A 27,011-nucleotide genomic window follows, 5' to 3' on the forward strand; every position below is an offset into this window, starting at 1 on the left:
TTTCAGAGACATCGAACAACTGTACCCACACTCCGCACATCACGTGTCTGATTAGCCACATTTAGCTTACCGCCGTCGAGTGGATGCTCAGCATTTACGTGGAGCCACAGCTCAGTAAACCCTCCGGTTTCACTCTGCCCTTGACAACAACAAGTGCAATACATAATTTGTGAAAAATATCAGTTTAGATGGTATTTTTTAACTCGTTAGAGGTTAATTTTCTCCAGCTTACCGATAACAAAAGTTTTAGTCCGTCTGCTCTGTTCGGCTGTAGAAGCAAGAGACTGAAAACTTGGGAGCTGGTACTAAGGAGGGACAAGAGCTGCCTAGAGCTTCACCGATTGGCTGACATGTGAGGAGTGGGGTAAAACAATAGGCTCTCATCAGAGCTCATCAACCCTCTGAGAAAACTTAACCCTTGTTTGACCAGAGCATATCATATATAATCTGAGTCCCTTCTATGTTTAAATAAATATTTTGATCTCATTTCACTTTCATTAACAGGACAGTAAGAACAGAACAATGAACATTAAATGTTTTAATTTTTCTTCTCTTTTTGTTTGAGATGATTTTAGGAACTGGGTTACACAGGGTTGCCAAATTTTTTCTCTTCTGGTTACACTGTGGTCCTGTTTGCTGACCATACAAACATTTTATATATACAGTATATATATATATACACTAGGGGTGCAACGATATTCGTATCGATATTGAACCGTTCAATACAGTGCTTTCGGTTCGGTATGCATATGTATCGAACAATACAACATTTGTAATTCATTTTATCAACTTCCTTCTTGACGATGCTGTCTGTGTTGAGCGCTCAGTGAATCTGCGTTCGGACTACTCCGCGCAGATTCACTGAGCGCTCAACACAGACAGCATAGTCAGAAGGAGGAGCGCAGGGCAAGCTAGCAAGACAGAAGTTAAGCTCCCCTTGCAACATGGACCTCCCCCACCCTCATTCAGATCTGGCGTTTGGAATTATTTTGGTTTTCATGTGAGGTATGACCCTGAAGGTAAGCGAGTCATGGACTAAAGTTAAAACAGTATGTTGGATGTGGCCATGCAATGCTCAATTACCTGGTGGGAACTAGTGTGGTTAGCGCAGTTAGCTCGTTACGTGTTGGCCGTCTAGCCCCATGCACGGGGTGATCGGCGGTAGCTCGTTAACGGAGATTTGCCGTGTTGTGGCGTTAAGGTCATTTCAACGAGATTAACCTGAAAGCACTAGTGGGAACACAACGAATATGACTGCACATATACGCCGACATCATCCTAGTGCAAAGACAAAAACAACAAGCATGCTACTAACTTTAGCCGAGTCATTTAGACAGCTGTTAGCACATGATTCTCCTTATGCTGCTGAGAATATAGCCCAGAAGAAGCGGATAGTATAGCTTTTATTTAGGAAAGAAAACATTTCTCTGTAATAAACTCTCTTTTCCAAAGATGAGTGATTCCTCAATCAGATACAGGGCTTGCACTATCACTAGCCCGACGTCCTGGGGCTAGAGATTTTTTCAGTCTGGCTACCAAAATCTATCTCTTCCCTGCCCGTCGGGCTATTGTAGGAAGGAAAAATATATGTCAATGTTTTTGCATTCTTTCAGAAATGTAGCTGGGTAATTATGTCATTGGCATCGGTGAGCCACTGTCAATATGTGACATTGAAATCGCGTTTGAATTTGCGCTTGTTTTTTTTGCTTTCACTTTGCAATCGTGCGAACTGTGTATAGAGAGCGACAGCACTGATCTGTGAGTGATGATAATTTGTGCACCAATTCCTCTGACATCGTCTTATCAATCGTTAGCTTACTATGCAAACATGACGAGTGAAATCTCCCGCAGCAAGCTTAAAAATATGAGAGGTTGATCGCGCAGAGAATCGCTGAGCTTATGTGAGTGCGTGTGTAAAAGCAGCAGGATTTATATTTCAGTTCTGCTGAGCCAAATAAGACAGGTCAGGGTGAAGAAGTGACAGCCAAAGAAAAGCTTACCACAAACGGAGAAGTTATGACAAATCAAGACATAAGGCAAAAAGAAAGTGCAGCTTTATGGTTTCATGGACAAAAGAATTTCTGTGGCTGCAATATGACGAGCTAAATAACCAGGGCTGCACATAAGTGGTCCGCAGGTGCGCATTCGCTGTCAAAATAAAAAACACGCACAAGGGTTAGGGTTAAATTTAAAAACTGTACTTTTGAGTTAAAATATATATTTATAATTTTAATAAATGACAAATTAAAAAGGCATGAACATTTTTTTTGTATCGAAAAAATATCGAACCGTGACACCAAAGTATCGAACCGAACCGTGAATTTTGTGTATCGTTGCACCCCTAATATATACATACACACAGCAAGCTGTCCATACCTGAGGCCTTGGAAACTGCCAAGCAAAGATTCACAGCCTTGGCCAGCCGCTTGAGGAGGTACACCAGAGAGATAGAAGGCAGGAGAATAAACCAGCTGTTCTCCACAGAACCAGCAAGGTGTACTCTCAGTGGCAAGGGAACAATAATAATAAGAGAACAGCACCACTAAGGATGGAGACGGAGCAATACTGGAAGAGCATATGGGAGAAGGACGCAACCCATAACGGCAATGCTCAGTGGCTAGTGGATCTGAGGGCAGACCATAGCGACCTCCCTGAACAGGGTCCAGTAACCATCACAGTGGCAGATATCCAAGAAAGGGTCTCCAGTATGAAGAGTTGGACAGCACCAGGGCCCGACATGGTTCACGCCTACTGGCTAAAGAAGCTGACTGCACTCCACGAGCGTCTGGCAGCACAAATGAACCAGCTGCTAGTTAACGAGAGACACCCGGAATGGCTAACCAAAGGTCGAACGGTCCTGATCCCCAAGGACCCCAAGAAGGGACCGGTCCCATCCAACTACCGACCAATAACCTGCTCAGTACTACATGGAAGCTCCTGTCAGGCATCATATCGGCTAAGATGAACAGGCACATGGGTCAATACATGAGTGGGGCACAGAAAGGGATTGGCAAGAATACCAGAGGCGCAAAACACCAGCTACTGGTAGACAGAACAGTCAGCCGAGACTGCAAGACCAGACTGACCAACCTTTGCACTGCCTGGATTGATTACAAGAAGGCCTATGACTCAATGCCCCACAGCTGGATACTGGAATGCCTAGAATTGTACAAGATCAATGGGACCATAAGAGCCTTCATCAAGAACTCAATGGGGATGTGGCGCACAACACTAGAGGCCAACTCCAAGCCCATAGCACAAGTCACCATCAAGTGCGGGATCTACCAAGGAGATGCTCTGTCCCCACTGCTGTTCTGCATAGGCCTGAACCCCCTCAGTGAGATCATTAACAAGACTGGCTACGGATACCGACTACGGAACGGATCAGTTGTCAGCCACCTCCTGTACATGGATGACAAGCTGTATGCCAAGAGTGAACGAGACATCGATTCACTGATCCACACTACCAGGCTATACAGCAATGACATTGGAATGTCGTTTGGACTGGAGAAGTGTAGTCGAATGGTAACAAAGAGAGGGAAGGTAGTCAGAACTGAGGGGATTGAACTACCAGAAGGCAACATTGCAGACATAGAGGACAGTTACAAGTACCTGGGGATCCCGCAGGCGAATGGGAACCATGAAGAGGTCGCTAGAAAAGCTGCAACCACCAAGTCAGGCAAGTCCTGAGGAGTCAGCTGAACGGTAAGAACAAGATCCGGGCCATCAACACCTACGCCCTGCCCGTGATCAGGTACCCTGCTGGGGTAATAGGCTGGCCAAAGGAGGAGATAGAAGCCACTGACATAAAGACAAGAAAGCTCCTTACCATGCATGGAGGGTTTCACCCCAAGTCCAGCACCCTGAGGCTGTACGCTAAGCGGAAGGAAGGGGGCCGGGGACTGGTGAGTGTCAGCACCACAGTCCAGGATGAGACAACGAACATCCAAGAATACATTGGGAAGATGGCCCCAACTGACCGAGTGCTCAGTGAATACCTCAGGCAGCAGAAACCCAAGAAAGAGGAGGGAGACGAGGAACCATCATGGAAGGACAGGCCCCTGCATGGTATGTACCACCGGCAGATATCCAGAAATCCTACCAGTGGCTGGACAAAAGCTGGACTGAAAGACAGCACAGAGGCACTAATCATGGCAGCACAAGAACAAGCTCTGAGCACAAGATCCATAGAGGCTGGGGTCTATCACACCAGGCAAGACCCCAGGTGCAGGCTGTGTAAAGATGCCCCAGAGACAATCCAGCACATAACAGCAGGGTGCAAGATGCTAGCAGGCAAGGCATACATGGAACGCCATAACCAAGTGGCCGGTATAGTGCACAGGAACATCTGTGCCGAGTATAACCTGGAAGTCCCAAGGTCAAAATGGGAGATGCCCCCAAGGGTGGTGGAGAATGACCGAGCTAAGATCCTGTGGGACTTCCAGATACAGACGGACAAAATGGTGGTGGCTAACCAACCGGACATAGTGGTGGTAGACAAACAGAAGAAGACGGCCGTAGTGATCGATGTAGCGGTTCCGAATGACAGCAATATCAGGAAGAAGGAACACGAGATACTGGAGAAATACCAAGGGCTCAGAGAAGAGCTCGAGAGGATGTGGAGGGTGAAGGTAACGGTGGTCCCCGTGGTAATCGGAGCACTAGGTGCGGTGACTCCCAAGCTAGGCGAGTGGCTCCAGCAGATCCCGGGAACAACATCGGAGATCTCTGTCCAGAAGAGCGCAGTCCTGGGAACAGCTAAAATACTGCACAGGACCCTCAAACTCCCAGGCCTCTGGTAGAGGACCCGAGCCTGAAGGATAAACCGCCCACAGGGGCGTGCTGGGTGTTTTTTGTTATATAATGATTTTGTTATTTTTGTTTTATTTATGTATTTATTGCATCTTGCAAAAAGAAAATTATGAATTTCAGTGATTGTCTCAGTTTAGAAAGTTGCTAAATCATGCTTATTCAGATTGTACAATTAACTTTCCAAAAATGGAGTTACTGGCTTTGTTGTTTTTTGGAACGTTATGGAATTGCAAAAACATGATGACATGATAATAACTGTATTTTACATAGTGTGTATATTATATTAGAAATATTGGTTGGGGGGGGGGGGGGGGGGGGGGTCAATATTGAGGTTTTCGATTCTAGCCAATCATTTTACGTTTCCGAGGATAGTAGGCGGGTCCAGGTACGTACGTTCTTTTAGAGCAGAGCTACAGATTAAAAATGCCCAAGGCGAAGCGATCAAAAGTCTAGCTGTACTTCACAGCAAAATATGCAAACTCAGCAGCCTGCAACAAGTGCTTTAAGGTGATACTGTGATACATTGATAAAAGCTATTTTGGAGAGAGGTATATATAATCTATGCAAATCATATAAAATTTACTCTATTATTGCACTCAACCAAGGAATTATAAAGAAATGGGTTTATTATACCCTTTTCTTAAGAGTAACAACATTACATTAAAAAATGCAGTAAAATATACCCCCAAACCGTGAGTCTTATGTTCCTAGTTGCGCATGCGCCAGACCGCACTTTTTGACTGAGCGGGACAGCAAGCAAATTCTGGGTCTTTTTTTCGGTTTCCTTCGAACCCGATCGAACCACAGAAGTGAAGGTAAGCTATTTACATAGGGTGAATAATATATAATAGCACATGCAAATGGCATCAAAAAAGGTTCTTCTATGGCATCAGTCTAAAGAACCACTTTTGGTTCCAGTTGGCACCTTTATTTTTCTGAGTGCACACAGCAGGCTAGAATATGCGTATCATACCCACGATTACAACCACCAAAGGCCAGCACTGTCAGTGTCCCAGAAGACTCCAGTGGCAGTCGATGTTCTAAAAGACAGCATTAAGGAGTCCCTTGCAAGGAAGTTCCCCAGGGAAGACTTTGTGAACATGACAAATAAAGCAACCATTTTAGGCACAGACTATAATATTGGCATGATGCTGCCGTTTGGCTCAACAGGAGGCCTACCTGACTTTGCAGAAATCCATCAAATAATCATTGTGCACAGAACTCCTGTGTTTGTTCTGAAGTTGCTTAGAGGCTGGTACTGTGAACACCTGAGGAGTTTCAAAGTAGAGCCCACAGGAGAGACAGAAATCCTTAAACATTGTGAACTGAAAGAAACATGGCTGCATACAATACAGCAGATGGCCGTATGGTGTCCCTTAAACACTTCATTTGCACATCAGAGTAAGTGTAATGGGTTGATTATTTCTGTTATATCAAATGTTTGTGCACTTATTGAAAAAATATATTATTTTACCAACAACTATATGGGCGGGCGTCCTGTCTTATTTGTTTATTGTAATGTTTATTTAACAGGAACAATACATATAACATTGAAAAAGAAAATGGAAACATGTGATGCATACTTAACCCTCCTCTATTCTATTGCCCTTATCTCCCTCTTCTTAAAATGACAATCAAAAATTATTTATTCAAAATTCTACTGAACTAAATCTCTGCTTTTATTTCTCTGGCAGAAGATAATGAAGAAAATATATGCATGTAAGCTTATCAACTATTAATAACCTGTCTCAATTTCTTTTCTCTCTCTGTCTCTACAGCTGAGGAAACACAAACCAAACAACAATGGCAGTCCAGTTAAGAGTCGTTTTAGAAGAACACAGCATTCAACAGGAATTCCTAATACAGTGGATGGGGATACATGGGGAATTTGGACTGCTATACCAAGACAAAGACTTTGACAATCAGTTTTTCAGTGTCATCTCGACTGCTGACTTGTATGACAAGGCCACTGTTAAAGTGATCCTTAAAGAGCCAGTAATCACCCTTGACTTACAACCAGTATGTGAATCAGGATCATCGTCTGCATTGAACTCTTCGACTTCAGTGAGCACCCATCCTGCAAGTACTACTGAAACGGACATCTGCCCTGCCAATCATGATGCACCCTCACAGGTGTCCGACTGCACATCGTCAAGTTCCAGTGACAGCATCATTCTCCCTGATTCATGTCGCCCTGCTGCGTGGCCAGTGCCATTTCAAGTACCGGAGTTTTCCCGAGACATACAACTAATCCTCGCTGAGGCAAACAACTCATATCGCAACACTGGAAGACCTTTCATGGATGCCAGTGTTAAATCAGCAACAATGCAAGACCTTGCAAAAGTAATTTTTTCGTACACTGCTTACCCAACCAATCAGCAGATCCTCTCAGTGGCTGAAGCCTTGGTTTCAAAGTTTGCGTGTCTTAAGGAGCCAGGATCATTTGCCGGCTTATATGGCTGGCAGCAGCGCATAAAAAACAAGATGCACAATTACCGTGCCAAGCTAAGATCTCGAAAATTTTCTTACCCGGAAATTGAAATTAATGCCTTAAAAAGGTAGCATCCAGCTGATGCAGTGCCATCAAAGAATGTAAAAAAGCCAAAAAAAAAGCAGAGGTTAATTATCTCCCTCCGCATCCTACTGGAGAAACCCAAGAGACACTGGAGAAAGAGAGGCTGGAATTAATTTATGAAATAACAAAGAAAAACAACGCAAAGATAATTGCAGAAAAAAATGAATAAAACGTTCTCTAGCCGAAGACTTGGAGTGGTCAGCCTCTGCCCCTCTGTGGGTGAGTTAAAAGAAAGGTGGCCAGCATTATTCACTGAGGCTCAGGTGAGTATGTGTGATAACTATTCCTATCCACCAAAAAACAAATGTCAAACAAATGTCAACAAATTGAAATGTCTTTTTTTTTGTCCCCTTACTTCTTAGCTCATCGAAGAGTTCAGACGCATCACCACAGTTTCTTTGGTGGAGACATTCATGCTGAAACTTGATGAGTACTGTGGTAGGACTCGACTTAAGCGGTCAAAGAAGTGCAGGAGACTGATGCTGTCCAGTGTAGCAAGTGATTTATTCACCATTCTGTGGCCCAACAATATTTACAAAGAAACAAATAAGAAACTCAACTCTATAATTAACTCAATTCAAATAAACATAACTGAACTTAAATCAACAGAAATTAAGGTCAAACTGCACACAGCTACACTGACCTGAACCTTTTTCCCGAAACACCTGAGTTCGTCTGCTTAAATAGTCCACTTAATCAAACAATTTCTCCTCTGGACTATTCCATTCAGTAGGTAGGTGAGATGAACATGATCATATTCAATCCTCTACTACTCCTCTTGACTGGCAACATAAACTCTGTGGTGTAATCAATACATATCACAACAGTAAATCTATTTCTTTATAAACCCTCTAAAATCAACTTTATTAAATTATAAGAATTCTTCCCCTCCTGCACTTGGTCCCTTCCTGTGACCTCAGATGAACCCAGAAGGTATAAAGCAGGAAGTAGAACTACATTTCCTCCTTTTGCTTCTGGAAGACAGGTAGGTAAAGGTAAGTTCAAAACAATACCAATTAACAGTTGAAATAAATAACATGTTAACTTAACAAACTTGTATGAATTGATTTAAACCAAGATGTTATATTATATAATCTGTAAAAGTGCAGAACATAAACAAACCCGGGATAGTAGATGTTTGCCTATTGCAGATTACATGTGAAATATGGTTAAATCGAAACAAGAATGTTAACTAAGAATGTAGACAAATGGTCTTCTCACCCACTTTGTCACAAGTACACACCAGGTCTTTTGCAGCTTATGCCCGCCAAAGGAGGAGCTGCTGGTTCCAAGATGAGACCTCTGCTGGACACTTTGAATGACCTATGTTATTTGACTTTTTTCACAAATATGTAATTATGGAGGGCTGCAGTGGGTAGCAAGAAGGTCCTGGGTTCAAATCCCGGCCCAGGGTCTTTATGCATGGAGTTTGCATGTTCTCCCTGTGCATGTGTGGGTTCCCCCCGGGTACTCCAGCTTCCTCCCACAGTCAGAAAGCATGGCTGTTAGGTTAATTGGTCTCTCCAAATTGTCCTTAGGTTTGAGTGTGTGCGTGCATGGTTGTTTATCCTGTCTGTCTCTGTTTCCTTGTGATTGACTGTCCAGGGTGTACCCAGCCTCTCACCTGTTGAAAGCTGGAGAGAGGCATCAGCCATGTTTTTGTTTTTAAGTAATTCAGTCTTAATGTAAGTAAATCACTCGACTTAGTCTTTTCACTAAATTGTATCTCCCTACAGACACAGAGCATTGAGAAGAAAAGGGATCTCCTTATCTGCTGCCTCATTTGCTACCTCGGGGAAAGACAAGAAGATCTTTTTCATGACTGCCAGGTTTGTCATATTCATAACAGTTTACTTATTAACTCAAGGGATCCTAATATTCTTCTCTCCTGTCCTCTCCTATCCCCTGTTCTCCCCTTCTCCATTCATCTTCTGTCCACTCCCCTCTTTAGATCAACTGAAATATATTGAAAAAGCATCTTAAATAAAATAAAACATGTGTATGCTTTTTGTTTCTTTCTTTTTAACACGTAGGAATGTGAGGATTACACAGACAATATGATGAAGGTGATCATGATCCACAACATCATGGCTGAGGAGGATCCATCAGATGTGTCCATTGTGATTGAGGGAAACCAAGTGATGGAGGGATGTGGAAGCCGAACAAAGGCATGTGTACTGCTGATGGGACTGATATATGCCCTCAACCTCGAATATCCGAAGGAGCTGAAGAACACATCTGACACTTTTCAAAAACTGTTTTTGGAACTTGACGGGGCCAAACTACTGAACAAGGTCCACGGCCTCAAAAATAAGCTTATGCAATGCACACACCTTTCCCCTCTTGTTCCCAGAGGACATAGCTTGATGGAGCTGTAATTTTTCTTCTGACAGCAAGCACAGAAACTATTGCATGTTGGTGTTAGTATTCTGTTCTATCTATCCATATGTTTGATAACGTACATGCACAGAAACAACTTGTAGAGTTTCTGTGCTTTTGGCTTTTAAAATGGACTGAGTGGCCTTTGAAAGTGTTGTCTGCATTAGCCGTTGTGTTGCACTTTATTCTGTATTTTTATGGAATAAAAACATTGAGATGAGGAACCATTTGAATATATTTTTTTTTGGGGGGGGGGGGTACATTTTACCTTATATGAATAGGTAATGTTTATCAACTGATAATAATTAAATTTTATTAGTAATTATCAGGTATTACCAACTAGCAAACAAGAGATAATTTTACCTAATTTCAATGAGTAAGTAGCTGTTGAATGTATACATAAATATGGGGTAAATTTTACCCAATTTGATTAAGTATTTCATAGCTTTTTATTGAAGTTATTTTATACACAATATATTGAACTAAATCTACCCCAAAAAAGTCAATGCAAATTGTTACCTCAGATTTATTGGGTAGATTCTATAGATTACTACTTACAGTGTACTGTCAAAGGAGGTAACACCTCAAATTCGATGAAACACCTGGCGACGCATAGCGTTTTTTTAAAAAGCTGAGAAATGCGCCGTATTTGATAGCTTGCTGCGAGACCTCACACCGTGCACATCTACTCCGGGTGGGTTGCCTGTTATCAGACCCGGAGTTAGCAACATCCCCCAAAAACATGAAGAGGAGAGTCCTGGCCCCTAGCCCTGCCAGTGTAGCAGAAATGATGAGGATGATGATGGCAGCAGCAGCCGTTCTTCTCTGCGTGAGTAGCTTAATGTTGTTCGTGTGTAATTTACGTTGAGTAGGCTAACCACGTTATTAAATTAATGCACGTAAGGTGAACTAGCAAACATCATCATAGCTACATGCGGCTGTCTTCTTGTTTGATGGCAGATACTTCCTTCACCCTGGCCAAAAAGGCTAAAATGCCCAAAGAAAAAGTGGAAAACAGCTGAGAGGTTTTAGGACAAAGTTTGTGTTTTTCCATTGTTTAAGCACTGCTTCCAGCCAGGAGTGATACCATATATGCCCCATAGCTGCAGAGAAGACTAACATTGTTATCTTTTTACAAAAAAAACCCAGCTAAACATGAGAGGTTTTTGGACAAAGTTTGTGTTTTTCCATTGTTTAAGCACTGCTTCCAGCCAGGAGTGATACCATATATGCCCCATAGCTGCAGAGAAGACTAACATTGTTATCTTTTTACAAAAAAAACCAGCTAAACATGAGAGGTTTTTGGACAAAGTTTGTGTTCTTCATTATTTAAGCACCAGTTCGAGCATCGTTTAAGCACCGGCACCGTTTCAAAAGTACCGGTTTGGCACCGGTATCGGATACAACCTAAACGATACCCATCCCAGGCGTGAGGGAGGATTTGCAAGATGGTAGTGAAACCTACTTTAATTTATGGTTTGAAATGATAGCACTGTGCTTGTGGCAGCATAGCTGAAGATGTTAAGATTTATATTGGGAGTGACTAGAATGAAAAAAAAATTAGAAATCAGCATATCAGACAGACAGTTCATGTGGAGTAGTTTTGGGACAAAGTAGGAGAGTCAAGGCTACGATAGTTTGGACTTGTGCAGAGGAGAGATAGTGGACAACGGGTGTTGAATTTGGAGTTGCCAGGGAGGAGCCGAAAATGAAGAACAGATACATGGATGTTGTGAAAGAGGACATGCAGAGGGTTGGTGTGACAGAGGAGGATGCTAGGGAAAGGGGATGATGTAGGCAGATGATATAGAGACCGCTGGAAGAAGAAGGTGTCATATACTGGGTTATGTTAGTGCCTGTGTTGAGCTGTGGGGGGCATTGCGGCTTTACGCCATCTGATATGCTTTTGCGTTAGGGCTGCGTAGTGGGAGTTTTATTCTTAGCTGTCGTACCTGTTGTTGTGTTGTTAGAACTGATGCTGAGCACATGTTCAATAATGCAGCATTATAAGGAAAGAATCACAAAGGAAACTGCTGGAAAGTGTCATGGCACTGGGTCACAGACCCAGTGTGTGTACTTTCTGGTGAAAGTTAGGTGAGCAACGCAAGTCAGGCTCTAACTGACAGCACAAGGTATCTGGCTTGACAATGAACAATAGGAAAGGGCAAAATTCAAACTGGGTGAACAGCAGTGTCCAATTCTGCAACACCTGCAAAATGCTGCCTGTCAGATTTGGCATACCAGCTGTACAAATGTATGCTGACTTGGATTTTCTGCTAAAAGACAGTCTGAATGGTGTTGAGGATGCAGAATCACAAAGTGAGAGGTTTATTGAGGTGAGATGATTTAATTTACAAGGATGTGTCTATGGCTGTATTTCTGTTGATTTTAAAAGATGGCAAGTTACAGTCAGAATCTACACATTAAAGCCCAGTATAGCCATGAGTATCTTCTAATGCAATTATCAGTGCCAGTCTTCAGCACAGGCAAGCTGGTTGGCTCTGTGTAATCTCTGGAAATGGTTTACACTCTCACTCACAGTTACAAGAAAACCAAACCTACAGTAAACAGCAATCATAGTGATATCATCTGATAGTTACAAAGAGTTCTGTCCCAGTAAATACATAAGAGAAGAAATGAAATATCCAGATGCATATGGGTGTTTTACAAAGACCGATCATGAGTTTTTCTTTGCAGGCTTACATTTTCCTGAAATGTTTTTTGTGAACCAAATATAATGCCATACAGTGTTTACAGATCAGTATTCTCTCTTTCTTTTTCCTAAACCACAAAAAAAAGAATGTTCACAAAAATAAAATTGAAGTTGTCAGATGAGAGAACTCTGAATGCTGGACTGTTTAAGGTCTTGATTTTGATATTATTTTTGACAGTGTTTAATACTTTCAATAGCACAGTCCATGACTTGAGTCAATACATTTAAAATACCACAATTGGAGTTCATTAGAATGGGATGCAGAAGTTGGACTGATAAGGGTCACAAGTCATTGTCAAAAGGTCCTTAGTCAATGAGAATCCTGTAGACACAGGATTTTGTCTTATTCAGGTAACCTGGGGGGTTAACCCTATGTGTTCTGTGTTACAAAGGTGGTTGATTTCTTACTGGGATACCTCACTATGGTAACCTAACCTTATCCGGAGCAGGTTAGGTTCCAGATTGGATAGCAACAAGTATGAAACTACTATTGACCAATCAAGTGTCCAAAAGACAGCAGCACCATTCATAGAGCATGTACCTGTGGAACTCTGTGCACAGAGAACAGAAGGGTTTAAAAATTTAAACTAGTGTCTAAAAATAATATCTAAAATAGTGTCTGTTATTGGGCTGGGTTTTTTTGTATTTATTCTTTAATCGCTCTCAGACCATTAATCGTGACTGGGACTAGAGCCGAAAGAATAAAAACTAAAACTGCCCCATGCCAATTTGGAAATAAATGTTATTGGAATACTCGACTATAACCCATCAGATTCTCCTGTGTCTTAATGATAAAGTTGTGATATTGATAAGTGTAACTCACACAACTGGCATTGTTGCCAGTTTTCTTCCTGCCTTCAAACAGGCTAAACTTTATAAATAAAGTAACTCTTTTCAAGGCTTTCTGATCGAAACGTTTAAAGCACGCACACACATTCACACAGTGTTTTTAATACTAAATTGCCACCTACAAAGTTTCCAATTCCCTCACCACCATCCTGGCTCCCCTCCTGTGGAACACCCCCTTTCATATTGAAAACTACTGACTTCATCCACTAGATTCAAAAACTTACACTGGATCATAGTGTTCTTTGGTGTGGTCTCATTTTCATCACTTACATACCTATAACCCAGGCAGTGGAGACTGTCTGAAGAAGACTACAGCAAGACAGCTCGTTACAAAACAGAACCAGCTTCACCGAAGGCCTGTTTGGATGAACTCTCCTTTCCAGTACCCTAGCATAGACCTTACCAGGAAGACTAAGGAGTGTGATCCCCTTGCAGTTGGAGCACACCTTCTGGTACCCCTTCTTAAAGATGGGAAGCACCTCTTCAGTTTGCCAATCCAGAAGCACCGACCCAGCTCTCCATCTGATGTTGCAGAGGCATATCAACCAAGACAGCCCTACAACATCCAGAGGCTTTAATAACTCAGGGCACACCTTATGCTGCGTTATCTAACTTACCACACGGTGGTGATCAGTCCAGCTCAGTTCTGCTTTTCACCCGAGTGTCCAGAACATACGGCACATGATCAACCCTAGTTATCTCTTGAGAGATAACTACCACTAGGGTTTAAATACCTGGGACTCGGGAGTAACGGTACTCCCATCGCTGCACGCCATTTGGGTCCCTGTAAAAGCATTTCATGAGCTCATTGCCAGCAATGAGTCAGATTCATTTCCGGTGGGTGTTAAACTCCACAGGGACTGCCCCTGTAGCCAGTTGGTGGAAGGCTTCCACTTTGGTGGCCTAAGAATTTTATTTCTGCTTTTTGCAGACATTGTTGTTCTTTTGGTTTCATCAGGTAGTGGCCTCGTTCGTACTGGAGTGTTTCACAGCTGTGTGATGCGGTGGGAACTAGAATCGGCATCTCCAAAATCTGAGGCGATGGTTGTCAGTGAGAAAAGGGTGAACTTGTCACTCACCCGCAGAGGGTGAGTGACAAGTTGCTGCTCCAAGTGGAGGAGTTTAGGTAGTGAGGAGAGCAGACTGGTGCTGCAGCTGCAGTGATGCAGATGCTGTACTAGTCCATCGTGGTGAAAAGAGAGCTGAGCATTAACATGATGCTATGATTTAGCGATCAGTCTACTTCCCTATCCTTACCTATGGTCACAGATACGAGCGACAGAAATGAGCTTTCTCTGAAGGGTGGCTAGCCTCTCTCTTAGAGATAAGAGGGTAAGGACATGAAGAGGGGCTCAGAGTAGAGCTGCTGCTGCTCCACATTGAAATGAGCCGGTTGAGTGGGTTCGGACATCTGATGAGCATGTCTCCTAGAGCTCTACTAAGTAAGGTTTTCCAGTCAGGATATCCTCAGGCAGACCTAGGAGTTTACATCTCTCTGCTGGCCTAGGATTGCCTCAGTGTTATCCCGGATAAGATGGAGGAAGTGGCTGGCAAGAGGAATGTCTAGGCGTCTCCATTCAGGCTGCTGCCTCCGCGACCCAGCCCCAGAGAAGCAGAATGGATGGATATTTGAACAAAAAATTGTTCTATTGGTTTACAGTCATTATGGATTACTGCTTGGAGTATAAAAACAAGAACCCAATTTTTTAACTGAAAATTAGATAAAGTCTGCAACAACAGTACTTTCCATAGTAAATCCAATACCATCATGTCACTAGTGCTTAATTTCCATCTGGCCTCATTTGCTCTTAATAAAGGTCAGTGTCGTTAGGAATAATTGCTTATTGTTTTTAATTATTTTTCAAATACTTATTTAGGAAACTTGATGGTGTTAATGATTATGAGTGTATTACATTATCAGTTAAACCTGGGCTCCATAGACAAGGGATACTGATGATTACTGTAAATATTTTGCACCTGATGGCCCTGAAGGAGCATCTTTTCATGATTCTGTTGAATCCAATAGTCATCTAAAGCAACAGGCAGGCAGAGCAGGCAAATGTGACCAAACATAAAAATAACGATGCGAAAAAAAGTCCAGAGATCGCTTGTCTGCACATATTGTAGGTCATTCTCATTTATTCTGTCGCTTAATTCTCTTGTCGGTCATCTTCATACTTTTGTGGTTGATTCACTGCTGGTGTCCAAAGTCATGAAAACAAGCGTGCCAAGCCCACTATGTCAAATTTTCATGCCAAGCTTGGCTTTCTGTAGAGAGAGAGAGAGAGAGAGAGAGATTAACTGAGTATTATTCATCCATCCAGTTCCATAGGAAACACTTTGCAGGGTTCCTGTGTTATAAATAAAAACATTTATAATATGCAACTTTACAGCAAAGAAGCTTAATATAAGCCAAAATCATTTGGGTCTTAAAACTAAATTTGAAAAGGAGTCCCTCAGACAGACTTATGCAGATTCAATAATGTGGAGTAAAGATAGGAAGAGCTGCCAGTTTTTCCCAGTGGATACTCCCAGCACAAAGACAAAAATCCTTATGAGATGTATTTAGTGTATTAATGAAGAAAAAAAATGTTATACATTTTAAAACTTTAGTTTGTTAGCTAAAGAGAACAAACTTTTGATTTCAACCCAAGAGAATAAAGAAGAGCTTAATGTCAACGTACAATTCCCGATGATTGTTTAGGTTTGACACTGTAGGATGCCTTCTCTTTGGCCTGTCGGAAACTCTCTTCTGCTGCTTTTAACCTGCAAAACATACAATGTTAATGCAGTTACACAGTGCATATTCAACAGCCAAGTTTAATGACACGATGCAAGACAGAAAGCTGAAGAGAATGGATAAAGAAATAACTGTACCTCTCTTTGAGAATGGTTTTGTTCTCCTTCTTCCACTGGTCCTTGAAGTCAGAGGAGAACTCATGCCAGATGGAGAAGAACATGTTAGGTGAAACCTCTTTCTCTCCTGCTTTGGCCTTCACTGAGAAAAACACTGTAAGTTCCAGGAACCTGAAAATACACCAGTTGTCACCTTAATATATATCTGACACAAAATTTGTTCTGCGTGAGTGGTTTCAGGACTGTTTTACTAATAAACTTTGTTCATGTTTCTATGAGTTTATCAGAATTGCTTTATAATGTAGCTAGTAATTCCATTTTTGTTATCAATGCCAGTAATAAGAAAGAAGAACAATAACAAAAGCAATCCAGTGCGGAGATGCATTAATGATTGAAATGTAACAGCATTTTATGTTCAAAATGTAATGGATATTAATCTGATGTTTAAATTTTTCACAGAGTTGAAACCACTAATGTCAGTGACTATGAGAGAGGCTGAAAAAAAAAAAAAGAAATGCAGTGTTCATGCTCTGATACTTTTTTCTTTATATACTATACTGACGTCTACTATATGTCATCATGCTAAGCATTGAAAAGCATTCATTACAAGTGAGATATTTCAGTTGACGGTTATAGCCTGTAACTCATGAAATATAAAGAATACAGCATTTCAAATATAAAAAAAGAAATGTCCAACTTCTTGCTACTGGTAGCATGAGGCACCCGTAGCAAGAATACCTGGACCCTACAGACGCTGCACAGGTAGTTTAATTCATCCACGATGGCATATTATTAAGTGCCATTCCGGAAGATTTGCCATGCATTTTCCGGCAGTTGTTACTCAAAATTTAAAAACTCTACTGGTTTATTATCATAGTCTCCTGCATTTTTGAGTTTCTGCCAGAGTGAAGTGTCTTCATGGTGGCCAAAAGACTTTTCCCGTTTTTGACAGTTATCACTAACTCTCCTGCACTCTGATTACAATGCTTCCTGGAGGAAGCATCACTGTTGGTGCAGGCGACACAGCGGTACGCTGGTGAGGCTGAAGGCCTTTTTGGTGCACCTTTCTATGGCATCTTAAAAACAAAAAGTAAGGCGCTATCTCCATCAGTGTCTCCATTCTCCAGCTCTGAACTGAGCTTATTTGAGCTGGGTCACTCTCACCTTGTGTTATGTGCTGAGATCTGTTGACCACATAAATGTAATAAGGACTTTTTAAATGACTTTTCTAAATTATTGGTTGAAGTCATGCCTAAATATAATCAAGTCTTTATTATTGGTGATTTTAATGTACATATTTGCTGTCCTGGCAAACCAATGGTTAAAGGACTTTTTAAGCCTAATTGGCCCTTAATTTTATACAGTTGGTGTCTGGACTAACACATGGTTTGTCTGTTTCAGACTTAACCATCTGTGATAAAGTGTTTTCAGATCATAAGCCTGTCTTATTTGACATTGCCTTGCCCTGTTAAACCTGTTAAACCTCACACCCCTGCGTGGCACTGTCATATTATTGAATTGCGCATTTCTCTGCTTATTTCAATCTGAAATCTGGGATTCCCGAGTCTGTGTCTTCAGATACAGAGACGCTCTGCTCCTAGTTTCATTCACCCTGCCAAATTGTATTAGATACTGTGGCTCCATTAAAAACCAGGCACCCTGAAACCAAATCTGAGCCCTGGATAATTGACACAACTTGTGCTGTCAGATGTGAATCCCGAAAAGCTGAAAGACAGCTGAAAAAGGGCACACTGCAGGTGTTGTTCAAATATTAAAGAATTGTTGGCTTTGTTTGGTTCAGAAAATGTTACTGGTTGGGCTACCTGTACTCAGGAGCTGTTCCTAAACCTTTTAAGCATGCAACAGTGAAACCACTGATCAAAAAACCTGGCCTGGACAGTTGGATACTGAATTATTTAACTTTAGGCCTATTAGGAATGTTTCCTTTTCTTTCAGAAATTCTGTTTACAGTCAATTGAAGGTGTTTTTTAATTAAAACAATGTATTTTTTTAATCTGGTCTCTAGCACAGAACCTGCACTGCTGAGGGTATTTAATGACATACTCCTGGCTATAGATTCAGGAAACTATATCGTTAGCTTCATAGCATAAGTGCCTAAGTCATTTTTTGGTCAAATTGAAAATATCAATTAAAAATATGCATGTGATATTTAGAAAATTAGTTTTGTCTTGTTTTCCGAAAACACAAAAAAATGACTTAGGCACTTATGCTATGAAGCTAACGATATGATGCTAGTTCTCCTAGACCAGGGGTAGGCAACCTTTCTGATGGCGAGTGCCATTTAAAATTTCCTCAGAAGTCAGTGTGCCATATGATTGCATTAGCAATAAATTTCATAACGCTCTATATGAACAGTTACACAATATATAGAACCACTTTCTAGAATTATATTTGTTTGCAGATGTTGGCAGCTATCAGCGAATAGTTATCAGTTATTTTGTTATGTTATGGATAAAACGACACTTTTTATCCATAACAAGAACTCATAACAGCAAATGAACTGTACAACGGAAAATACAAATGCTATTTATGGTGTCCTCACAACAATAATAAGAAAAATAAACTGGGCCAATATGGCATGTCTGTTAATACAGAGACACACATGTTAATGCGATTTTTGGTCTCCCACTCAGAGACACAGGTCTGCGAGTGTCCAGCATTCAGAGGCTTCCTGAGGACTCATGTGAGAGAAAATCCGCTCACACAGACATGTAGAGCCAAATACTGTCAATAAGGCCTCTGCAATGTTCTGAAGACAGTTAAACTTGTCAGGTAGTGATGTCCAGCAGGTGAACATGCAGCTCCATGAACACGCACAGCTGTGGATTCCAGCTGCTTCGATGTTGCATTAACTGGCATTAACTCAGCCAGTTAATGTGAGACAAATCCAGCTGCTCATTGTATTGCTCATTGTATTCAAGATGGCGGCGCGCACGGGTGCAGCGGCTCTTAGCTCTCCAGTTTGGTGCTCGTTTTTACTTCTAATGTGGATATTTTTGAATGTTTGCAACGCCGCCATCTCTTACAGTCGCCAAAACCTAATTGACCTAGGTTTTAAATATAGTCTGTCTGTTTCTGGCGACTATCAGCGAACACACAACATCCTGGAGGAGATAGCGAGACCGCCGGGGTCACCGTGGATGGTCTGCCCGCCCAGCAAGCGTAGAAGGCGACGGAGGGAAAGAAAGCAGAAGAGAGGATGCCGGTCGGGCTCAGACGCTAGGCTACGCAAACATCCACACCGGCCAGCACTTCCGAGCCTTTTCCTATCGAACGCCAGATCCATCACCCACAAATTGGACGAATTGGAGCTACAGATAGCCACCACGAGCTTTGCACGTAACTGCAGCATTATTCTTATTACGGAGACGTGGCTTCACCCGCTGATTCCCGACGCTGCAGTCGAGTTAGCAGGCCGCACGCTACACCGGCATGACAGAAACAGCAACTCAGGTAAAAGCAGAGGAGGGGGGCTATGTGTTTACATGCATAACGAGTGGTGTTGTAACAGCAGGATCATTCACACACACTGTTCTCCTGATTTGGAGGTTCTGGCAGTCTCATGCAGACCTTTTTACATCCCGAGGGAGTTTACAGTAGTTATTGTGATAGCTGTTTATATACCGCCGGATGCTAACGTTAGCACGGCTCTCAGCCTCTTGCTCAACACCATAAACAAACAACAGCTTGCCCACCCCGATGGGGTTTTTATTGTCGCCGGCGACTTTAACAAAGCGTGCCTAAAGACTGTGCTTCCTAAATTTGTCCAGTTTGTGGACTTTGCTACGAGAGGAGAACACACTTTGGACCATGTCTATTCAAACATCAGGCATGCTTTCAGAGCGACACCCCTCCCCCACCTGGCTGGATCTGACCACCTCTGCATGTCCCTCACCCCCACCTACACCCCCCTGCTGAGAAAAACAAAGCCCCAGACAAAGACAATAAAAACCTGGCCTGAAGGAGCCCTTTCTCAACTGCAGGACTGCTTCTCAACAACTGTATGGGATTTATTCTCCAGCCACAACCTCCAGGAGTACACGGACACTGTACTCTCGTACATCAGGAACTGTGTTGACAATGTCACCGTCAACAAAAGGGTCAGGGTGTTTCCAAATCAAAAACCCTGGATGATTAGCGAAGTACAATCCCTCCTAAAAAGCCGCAACACTGCCTTCAAGTCAGGGGACAGGGCTGCGTATAGGGCGGCCAGGGCAGACCTGAGTAGAGGCATCAGGAAAGCTAAGACGGCCTATAGGAGGAGGATTGAAGATCACTTTGCTGACAACGACCCCAGAAAAATGTGGCAGGGGATCAATCACATTACCAACTACAGAAGCAATAACCAGGCGACATCTAGGACTGATGCCTCGCTGGCTGAGGATCTAAACCGTTTCTTCGCCCGCTTTGAGACGACCAGGCCCCCAGCTGCCACACCACTTCCACCCGCCCCCAGCACTGGCACACTAACACTCAGGGAGCATCAAGTGAGGTGTGTTCTAAGGTCAGTGAATCCCAGGAAGGCGGCAGGTCCTGATGGAATACATGGAAAGGTTCTCAGAGCATGTGCTGACCGGAGTCTTCACTAAAATCTTCAACCTTTCCTTGTCATCAAACACCGTCCCGCCCTGCCTCAAAACCTCCACCATCATCCCCATCGCCAAGAAGACAGCTGTGGTCAGCCCAAATGACTACAGGCCTGTTGCACTTACGCCTGTAGTGATGAAGTGCTTTGAGAGACTGGTCTGTCAGCACATCAGGGCCGGTCTGCCTCCCACTCTGGACCCCCACCAATTTGCCTACAGGACAAATTGATCCACCGAGGACGCTATCACCATAGCGCTCCACACTGCGCTGAGTCACCTGGAGCACCGAGGAAGCTATGTGAGAATGCTCTTCCTGGACTTTAGCTCAGCATTCAATCATATCATCCTGGAGATCCTGGGCCAGAAACTGTCTCACCTGGGACTCTCCACCCCCATCTGCCTCTGGATCAAGGACTTCCTGACAAATAGACCACAGTCTGTCAGACTCGGCCCCCACCTGTCCAGCACCATCACACTCAGCACCGGGTCTCCACAAGGATGTGTTTTGAGTCCCCTCCTGTTTACGCTCTACACATCCGACTGCTCCCCTACCCATCTCTCAAACACCATCATAAAGTTCGCGGATGACACCACAGTGGTTGGACTCATCGCAAGGGGGGATGAGTCGGACTACAGAGATGAGGTCAACAGACTGACTGAGTGGTGTTCAGTTAACAACCTCCAACTGAACACCACGAAAACTAAAGAACTTATCTTGGACTTCAGGAAGGGCAGAGCAGACCCGGTCCCACTCTACATCCACGGGAACCGTGTGGAGAGGGTACACTCCATGAGGTTTCTGGGCGTGCAGATCTCTGATGACCTCTCCTGGACTGCAAATACCACGGCGGTGGTAAAAAAGGCCCAGCAACGTCTCCACTTTCTGAGAGTGCTCAGGAGGAACAACCTGGAGGAGAGGCTGCTGGTGACATTTTACAGAGCCACCATAGAGAGCATCCTAACGTACGGCATAACATCATGGTATGCAGGGTGCTCAGCTGCGGACAGGAAAGTACTGCAGAGGGTCATCAACACAGCCCAGAAGATCACTGGCTGCTCTCTGCCCAGCCTGGAGGTCACTGCAAACTCTCGGTACCTCAGCAGAGCTGGCAATATCATCAAGGACCACTCTCACCCCAGCAATCAACTGTTTGAACTATTACCGTCAGGCCGACGGTACAGGTCACATAAAACCAGGACAAACAGATTCAGGGATAGGTTCTTTCCCAGAGCTATCACCGTAGTAAATAAGCACAAAAACAATTGAACCTATTCCATACCGTCACTGTCATTATATTATGCTGCTATTCATACTGTCATTATATTAATGCTGCTATCCTGTATATATTGTACATACTATTGTTTGAGTACTTACGATTGTTTTTTTGTACTTTTTATATTTTACATTTATATTTATTATTGAAACTTGCACCAAGGGAGTGGCACTCCGATTTCGTTGTACTCTGTACAATGACAGTAAAGGCTATTCTATTCGATTCTATTAAAGATTTCTGGTTTGATCAGAAAATAAAACATTGGTCCAAACACCTGAAAGTCCCAAAGACGCCTTGTGTCTCGAGTCTACGGATGTATCCGTGTATTTCCGTGGTGCTGATGCTGTGCTGAGTGGACAGCTTCTGAAGCTTTTGAAGTGTCGGAATGTGGAAAGCTAACAACGACCCTCTCACCAGTAGGCTAAGTTATTTTTAGCCAATTACAAGTTGAATCTGGTAGTTGGGGTTGTTAGCTAAGATACCGTCATTAAGAAGAGGAACAACTAATGTGTGTATGTGAGCTGATTTGCAATGTGCACCGCTGGTATGGAGTGCCAGGACTGCCATAATGCATTAATTAAATACACCATTAAATAATTAATTAAATGTGGCAATAATTAATTAAAATTGGAATTAATTAATTAAATAAATAGTTATGACACATGTAATTAATTAATTATTGACACATTTAATTAATTATTTATGTATTTCACATTTTAATTAATTATTGACACATTTAATTAATTAATTATTGACACATTTAATTAATTATTTAATGATATATTTATTTATTTCATTTTGGCAGTCATGGCGCCTGGCTCTCATCATGAAATAATTTTATCTGTCAGCCTCACCCATCAAACTCAGGGGGCGGGGTTAACACTGCCCATGCAGCTTCTCTAACATTTGATTGGTTGCCGTGCAAAGTAAGTCAAAACAGGTCGATCCTAGATAATCGATTGCTTGTGTAGACTTGGGGCAGCCAGGTATCCCAGAATGCAGATCAAATCACAGGCAGCAATGGTGGTGGTGTAGTTTTAAAATACCCCGTTTTTCTGTCACCAGCTACACTTTTAACAGTGTTTTAGCCGCGAATGTCGCGACGTATGTCTGGTCAGGTTGTCAACATAGAACATGTTTGCAAAAGTGCTCAGATGTTTTCAGAGATTTCACTAGCTGTGCTAACAATTAGCATGCAGAGTGCACCCAGGGGGTTACGTTAACCGGTTTGTTTACATATTCCACTCTCCGTGTTCCACATGTTGCATTCGCAGATTCTCATTTTCACCGAACGATCGTCTCTTTCCGCCTGGTCTTGTGTCTCTGTGCTTCTGTAACATAAATAACGAGCTGACATTTTTCTCACGAAACCAGCGATCAGCTCAACAGACCCTCAGTTTACCTGCATGCATCCTCCTCCTCATCTGTCAGCTGTTTAACACCTGCTGCTAATTCAAGAAACACGCCTACGTTACCTGGTGATAGTCACAGTTTAACCGGGCAGCCGGTACTCGATATAAAGCAATGTCAGCGCATTTTTCTGCACAAGATAAGTAAATATAGTGTTTTCCCCGAGCGCAGAGCTGCTGGAGCTTGTTTCCTTACAGAGCACTTTATAGGCGAAGCAGCTTCATCAGCGGCTGATGTCCAATCACCGGCACACAGCTTTGAAACCTCAGCTGAGTTTTAGCTCTCAGTGGTTAAACGCTGGACTTCATTCACTCAGGTTCTGTCTGTCGGGTCACGTTTACTTCGCTGTTTTATTTACAACTGAGCAAATCGGTTTGGCTGAGGTTAAAGTTACGTTTCATAACTGCATAGTTTCACAGACGTTTAATGGTTCACTGGCACATGTGTTAGACTGAACTATCATCTAAATATCATCTGTTTTTTAATAGTTATTCAACTGTATTCTAAGCACCAGCTGTCTGTTAGAATGTGATTTTTTTTTCTCTCTGTTGGCAGAGGTATAAAAAATGCGCAGGAAAATCTGACGTGCATGGCAAACTTCACCGACGATATTTAGGGTGGAATAAACACACATCAAACATAAATGAACCATTTGCCTGTCTCCATAATTGAGAGCATTTTCTCTTCTTATGTCAACACTCTCTCTCTTTTTTTTTTCTTTTTTTTTTTTGCTTTTTCGGTCATGTTATGTTTACCTGTCAAAGGCTCGTTACAAACTATGAAACACATGGTGCAGACTTCTGGATGTTAGAAGAAAACTAATACTGCTCATGAAGGAGACTAAAGGCAGGAAGGTGTCCTTTAAAACTAAACATGTTAATAGGACCTCCCTATTTATATCATAGTTTATGATATAGCACGTGTATTTCAGTAATAGCCTGCTGATTTCAGGTGAACAGTCGCACAGCTCACGTAGGCGTTATCTGTGAAACTCCTTAACTATAATTTATCCAAGTTAACTTCAGTTAACCATTCAGACAGTTCTTTTGCAATGAAAAACATAAACACCCATGCTGCCGGTAGGTTTCCTCAGTGCCAGCTGTTAACATTATAGCTGCTTATGCAGTAACCATGGTAACCACGGACTCTGAGCGGCTGGATCGACGGAGGTCAGACAACAATTTTACATGTATGATCTTAAAACAGGACACAGCCACTATACGTGCTGGCCTCATATCAAATGTGAAGGCAGACTGAGTCTATGTTTGACGTTTTTTATATCTAATCTTCCTTTTCAAACATTTAAACAGCAGCGAGTCTGCAGCTGAGGGAATACAAACTCAAATTGTCGGAACAGGTTTGCTCGTTTCTTGGATTCATTTGGTGATTTATTAAATGTATAACTGTTATTCTAATCTGCTGCTGAGTCTCTTACACTTTTCTTTATGCTGTATATTTTCACGTCTCTGGAATAGTTGGCAGTTAGATAGTCAGCTGGGAAACTTTGTGTTAACTCATGGAGCTGAGGATATCGTGGATATGCTGACCTCGCTCCGTGGTGTACAGGGCCGTTTACCCTCATGATTAATATTCACTATAAAAATATTAGCCGAACATCATGAAGTCTGTATGTGTTTCATAGTGTCGAACAACCTTTGTACAGTTAAAGCCAGCAGTTACTACATGACAGAAACACCAACGTTATCTCTTTTATGCGTTTATACACAGGTCACGCTGATTACTGAACAAAAACCCAAAGATCAGATGTTAAACAGATTTATTTGCTCTCTCTCCTCCTTAAACATGTTTTTAATGTTAGTTATAATTCAGAATTGGCGACTGAAACACGTAGGACACATAAGAACATCAGGAAATAAAACACCGATAAATATAACCTCAGTAAAAGAAGTCAGCGGGGGTTACTACAGCTGTGTACCGGGGCCTGCGCTTTGTCGGTGGGATTGCTTGCGAGGCGAGCGGGTCTATCCCACGCTTTGCCGTGAGACTGGGCAGACATCTCCGAAATCATCGAAGCACTTTTGCAAAGAGGCTGTATCTTGACAAACCGACCAGACACATGAAGATTAAACCACTACATTCTCGGCTAAAAAAATATTAAAACGGTATGTGGTGACACACAAACAGGGTTTTTCAAAGTTCAGTTCTGTTAGCTTCCACATGCCGGTTGTTGTGTGCTAGAAACAATGGCCACCAGGCCAAAGCAATGGTTTTGACTCGATCAGCGTTAACCCCGCCCCCTGAGTTTGATGGGTGAGGCTGACAGATAAAATTATTTCATGATGAGAGCCAGGCGCCATGACTGCCAAAATGAAATAAATAAATATATCATTAAATAATTAATTAAATGTGTCAATAATTAATTAAATGTGTCAATAATTAATTAAAATGTGAAATACATAAATAATTAATTAAATGTGTCAATAATTAATTAAAATGTGAAATACATAAATAATTAATTAAATGTGTCAATAATTAATTAATTACATGTGTCATAACTATTTATTTAATTAATTAATTCCAATTTTAATTAATTATTGCCACATTTAATTAATTATTTAATGGTGTATTTAATTAATGCATTATGGCAGTCCTGGCACTCCATAGCTGGTGCGGCCATTTATTTTTTGATGCACCTTCTCAGATTATTTCACTGCGTGTCGTGCCCAGGGCTGGACTGGGACACAAAAAACCAGCCCGGGCATTTTCACTAAAGACCGGCCCACCAGGTATTAAAGCCATAAAGCCTTTGAATGAAAACAAATGCTGTTGTGACAATGTTGTTGGTATATGTATGATTTCTATACATTTTATGTCAGATAAAAACTTTGGTTGTAAGCTTCAGATAATTATTTAATAACAGCCAGACATTTTAAATGAGAATAAGAAAGTATTTCTTTGTGCCCCTCTTTCCCTGCCCCACCTGGCCCCCCTGGCAGAACTTTGCTAGACCCGCCCCTGCACAGTTACCAGCCGTCAGCTACTTAGAAAAGGATCCTGGTGTTATTTGTCTCTCAGAAACAGTTCATAACTTCCCTCCAACTTATTCATGTCACCTAAAAGGTAAACCTGTTTCTAGTGATGTGACGTTCTGTATCGAGGCTGCGACGCTTGTGTTGAGAAATTGAGGGGGCGTTTCCGCGATGCGCATATCGAGGCTTGCTCCATTTATGGGAGGAGCTGAAAATGATGACGCTTTGCACTGGGGTGAACCAATTGGATGAAAAGCTTCAGTGCTTCATGAAGCTTCATCTGCCCATCACTACCTGTTTCTCCATCACCTGTTCAGCTCTGATGATTCAGTAAGGACATCTCCTGGTTTCATCTTCATGTTTCCCTCTCACCAGATAACCAAACCGACATAATGACCAGCAGCTTTTACAGCTGTGGCTCCAGCAAACATCAGCTGATACTAGAAACTAATATTAAATAAATTCTAAAAGCTGATCAAGCTTAAACATGCTGCTGTTGTTTAGCGCGACATCTGGCGCAAAGTGGGCGATAAACAAACAAGAGAG

General features: G+C 42.3%; 1 protein-coding gene and 1 long non-coding RNA gene across 2 annotated transcripts in view; one reads left to right on the forward strand and one right to left on the reverse strand.

The window, feature by feature from the left end:
• The first annotated feature begins 7,808 nt into the window (after positions 1-7,808).
• On the forward strand, positions 7,809-9,990 carry LOC120737723. The gene is made up of 2 exons (XR_005696824.1): positions 7,809-9,216; positions 9,421-9,990. It is a non-coding gene; the product is annotated as an uncharacterized LOC120737723 (long non-coding RNA).
• Positions 9,991-11,115: 1,125 nt separating this feature from the next.
• The window catches only part of LOC120737719 (formin-2-like), a 68,687-nt gene continuing 52,791 nt past the window's right edge, over positions 11,116-27,011 (reverse strand). Inside the window, exons 17-19 of the mRNA XM_040038556.1 lie at positions 16,206-16,355; positions 16,013-16,094; positions 11,116-15,596 (exon numbers count right to left, since the gene is read on the reverse strand). Of these exons, the coding sequence (XP_039894490.1) occupies positions 15,570-15,596; positions 16,013-16,094; positions 16,206-16,355 (259 nt within the window). The 3' untranslated portion in view covers positions 11,116-15,569. The remainder of the gene's footprint in view (positions 15,597-16,012; positions 16,095-16,205; positions 16,356-27,011) is intronic.

Source organism: Simochromis diagramma, unplaced genomic scaffold, assembly GCF_900408965.1.
Source record: "Simochromis diagramma unplaced genomic scaffold, fSimDia1.1 OVJJ01000617.1, whole genome shotgun sequence".
Classification (NCBI taxonomy): Eukaryota; Metazoa; Chordata; class Actinopteri; order Cichliformes; family Cichlidae; genus Simochromis; species Simochromis diagramma.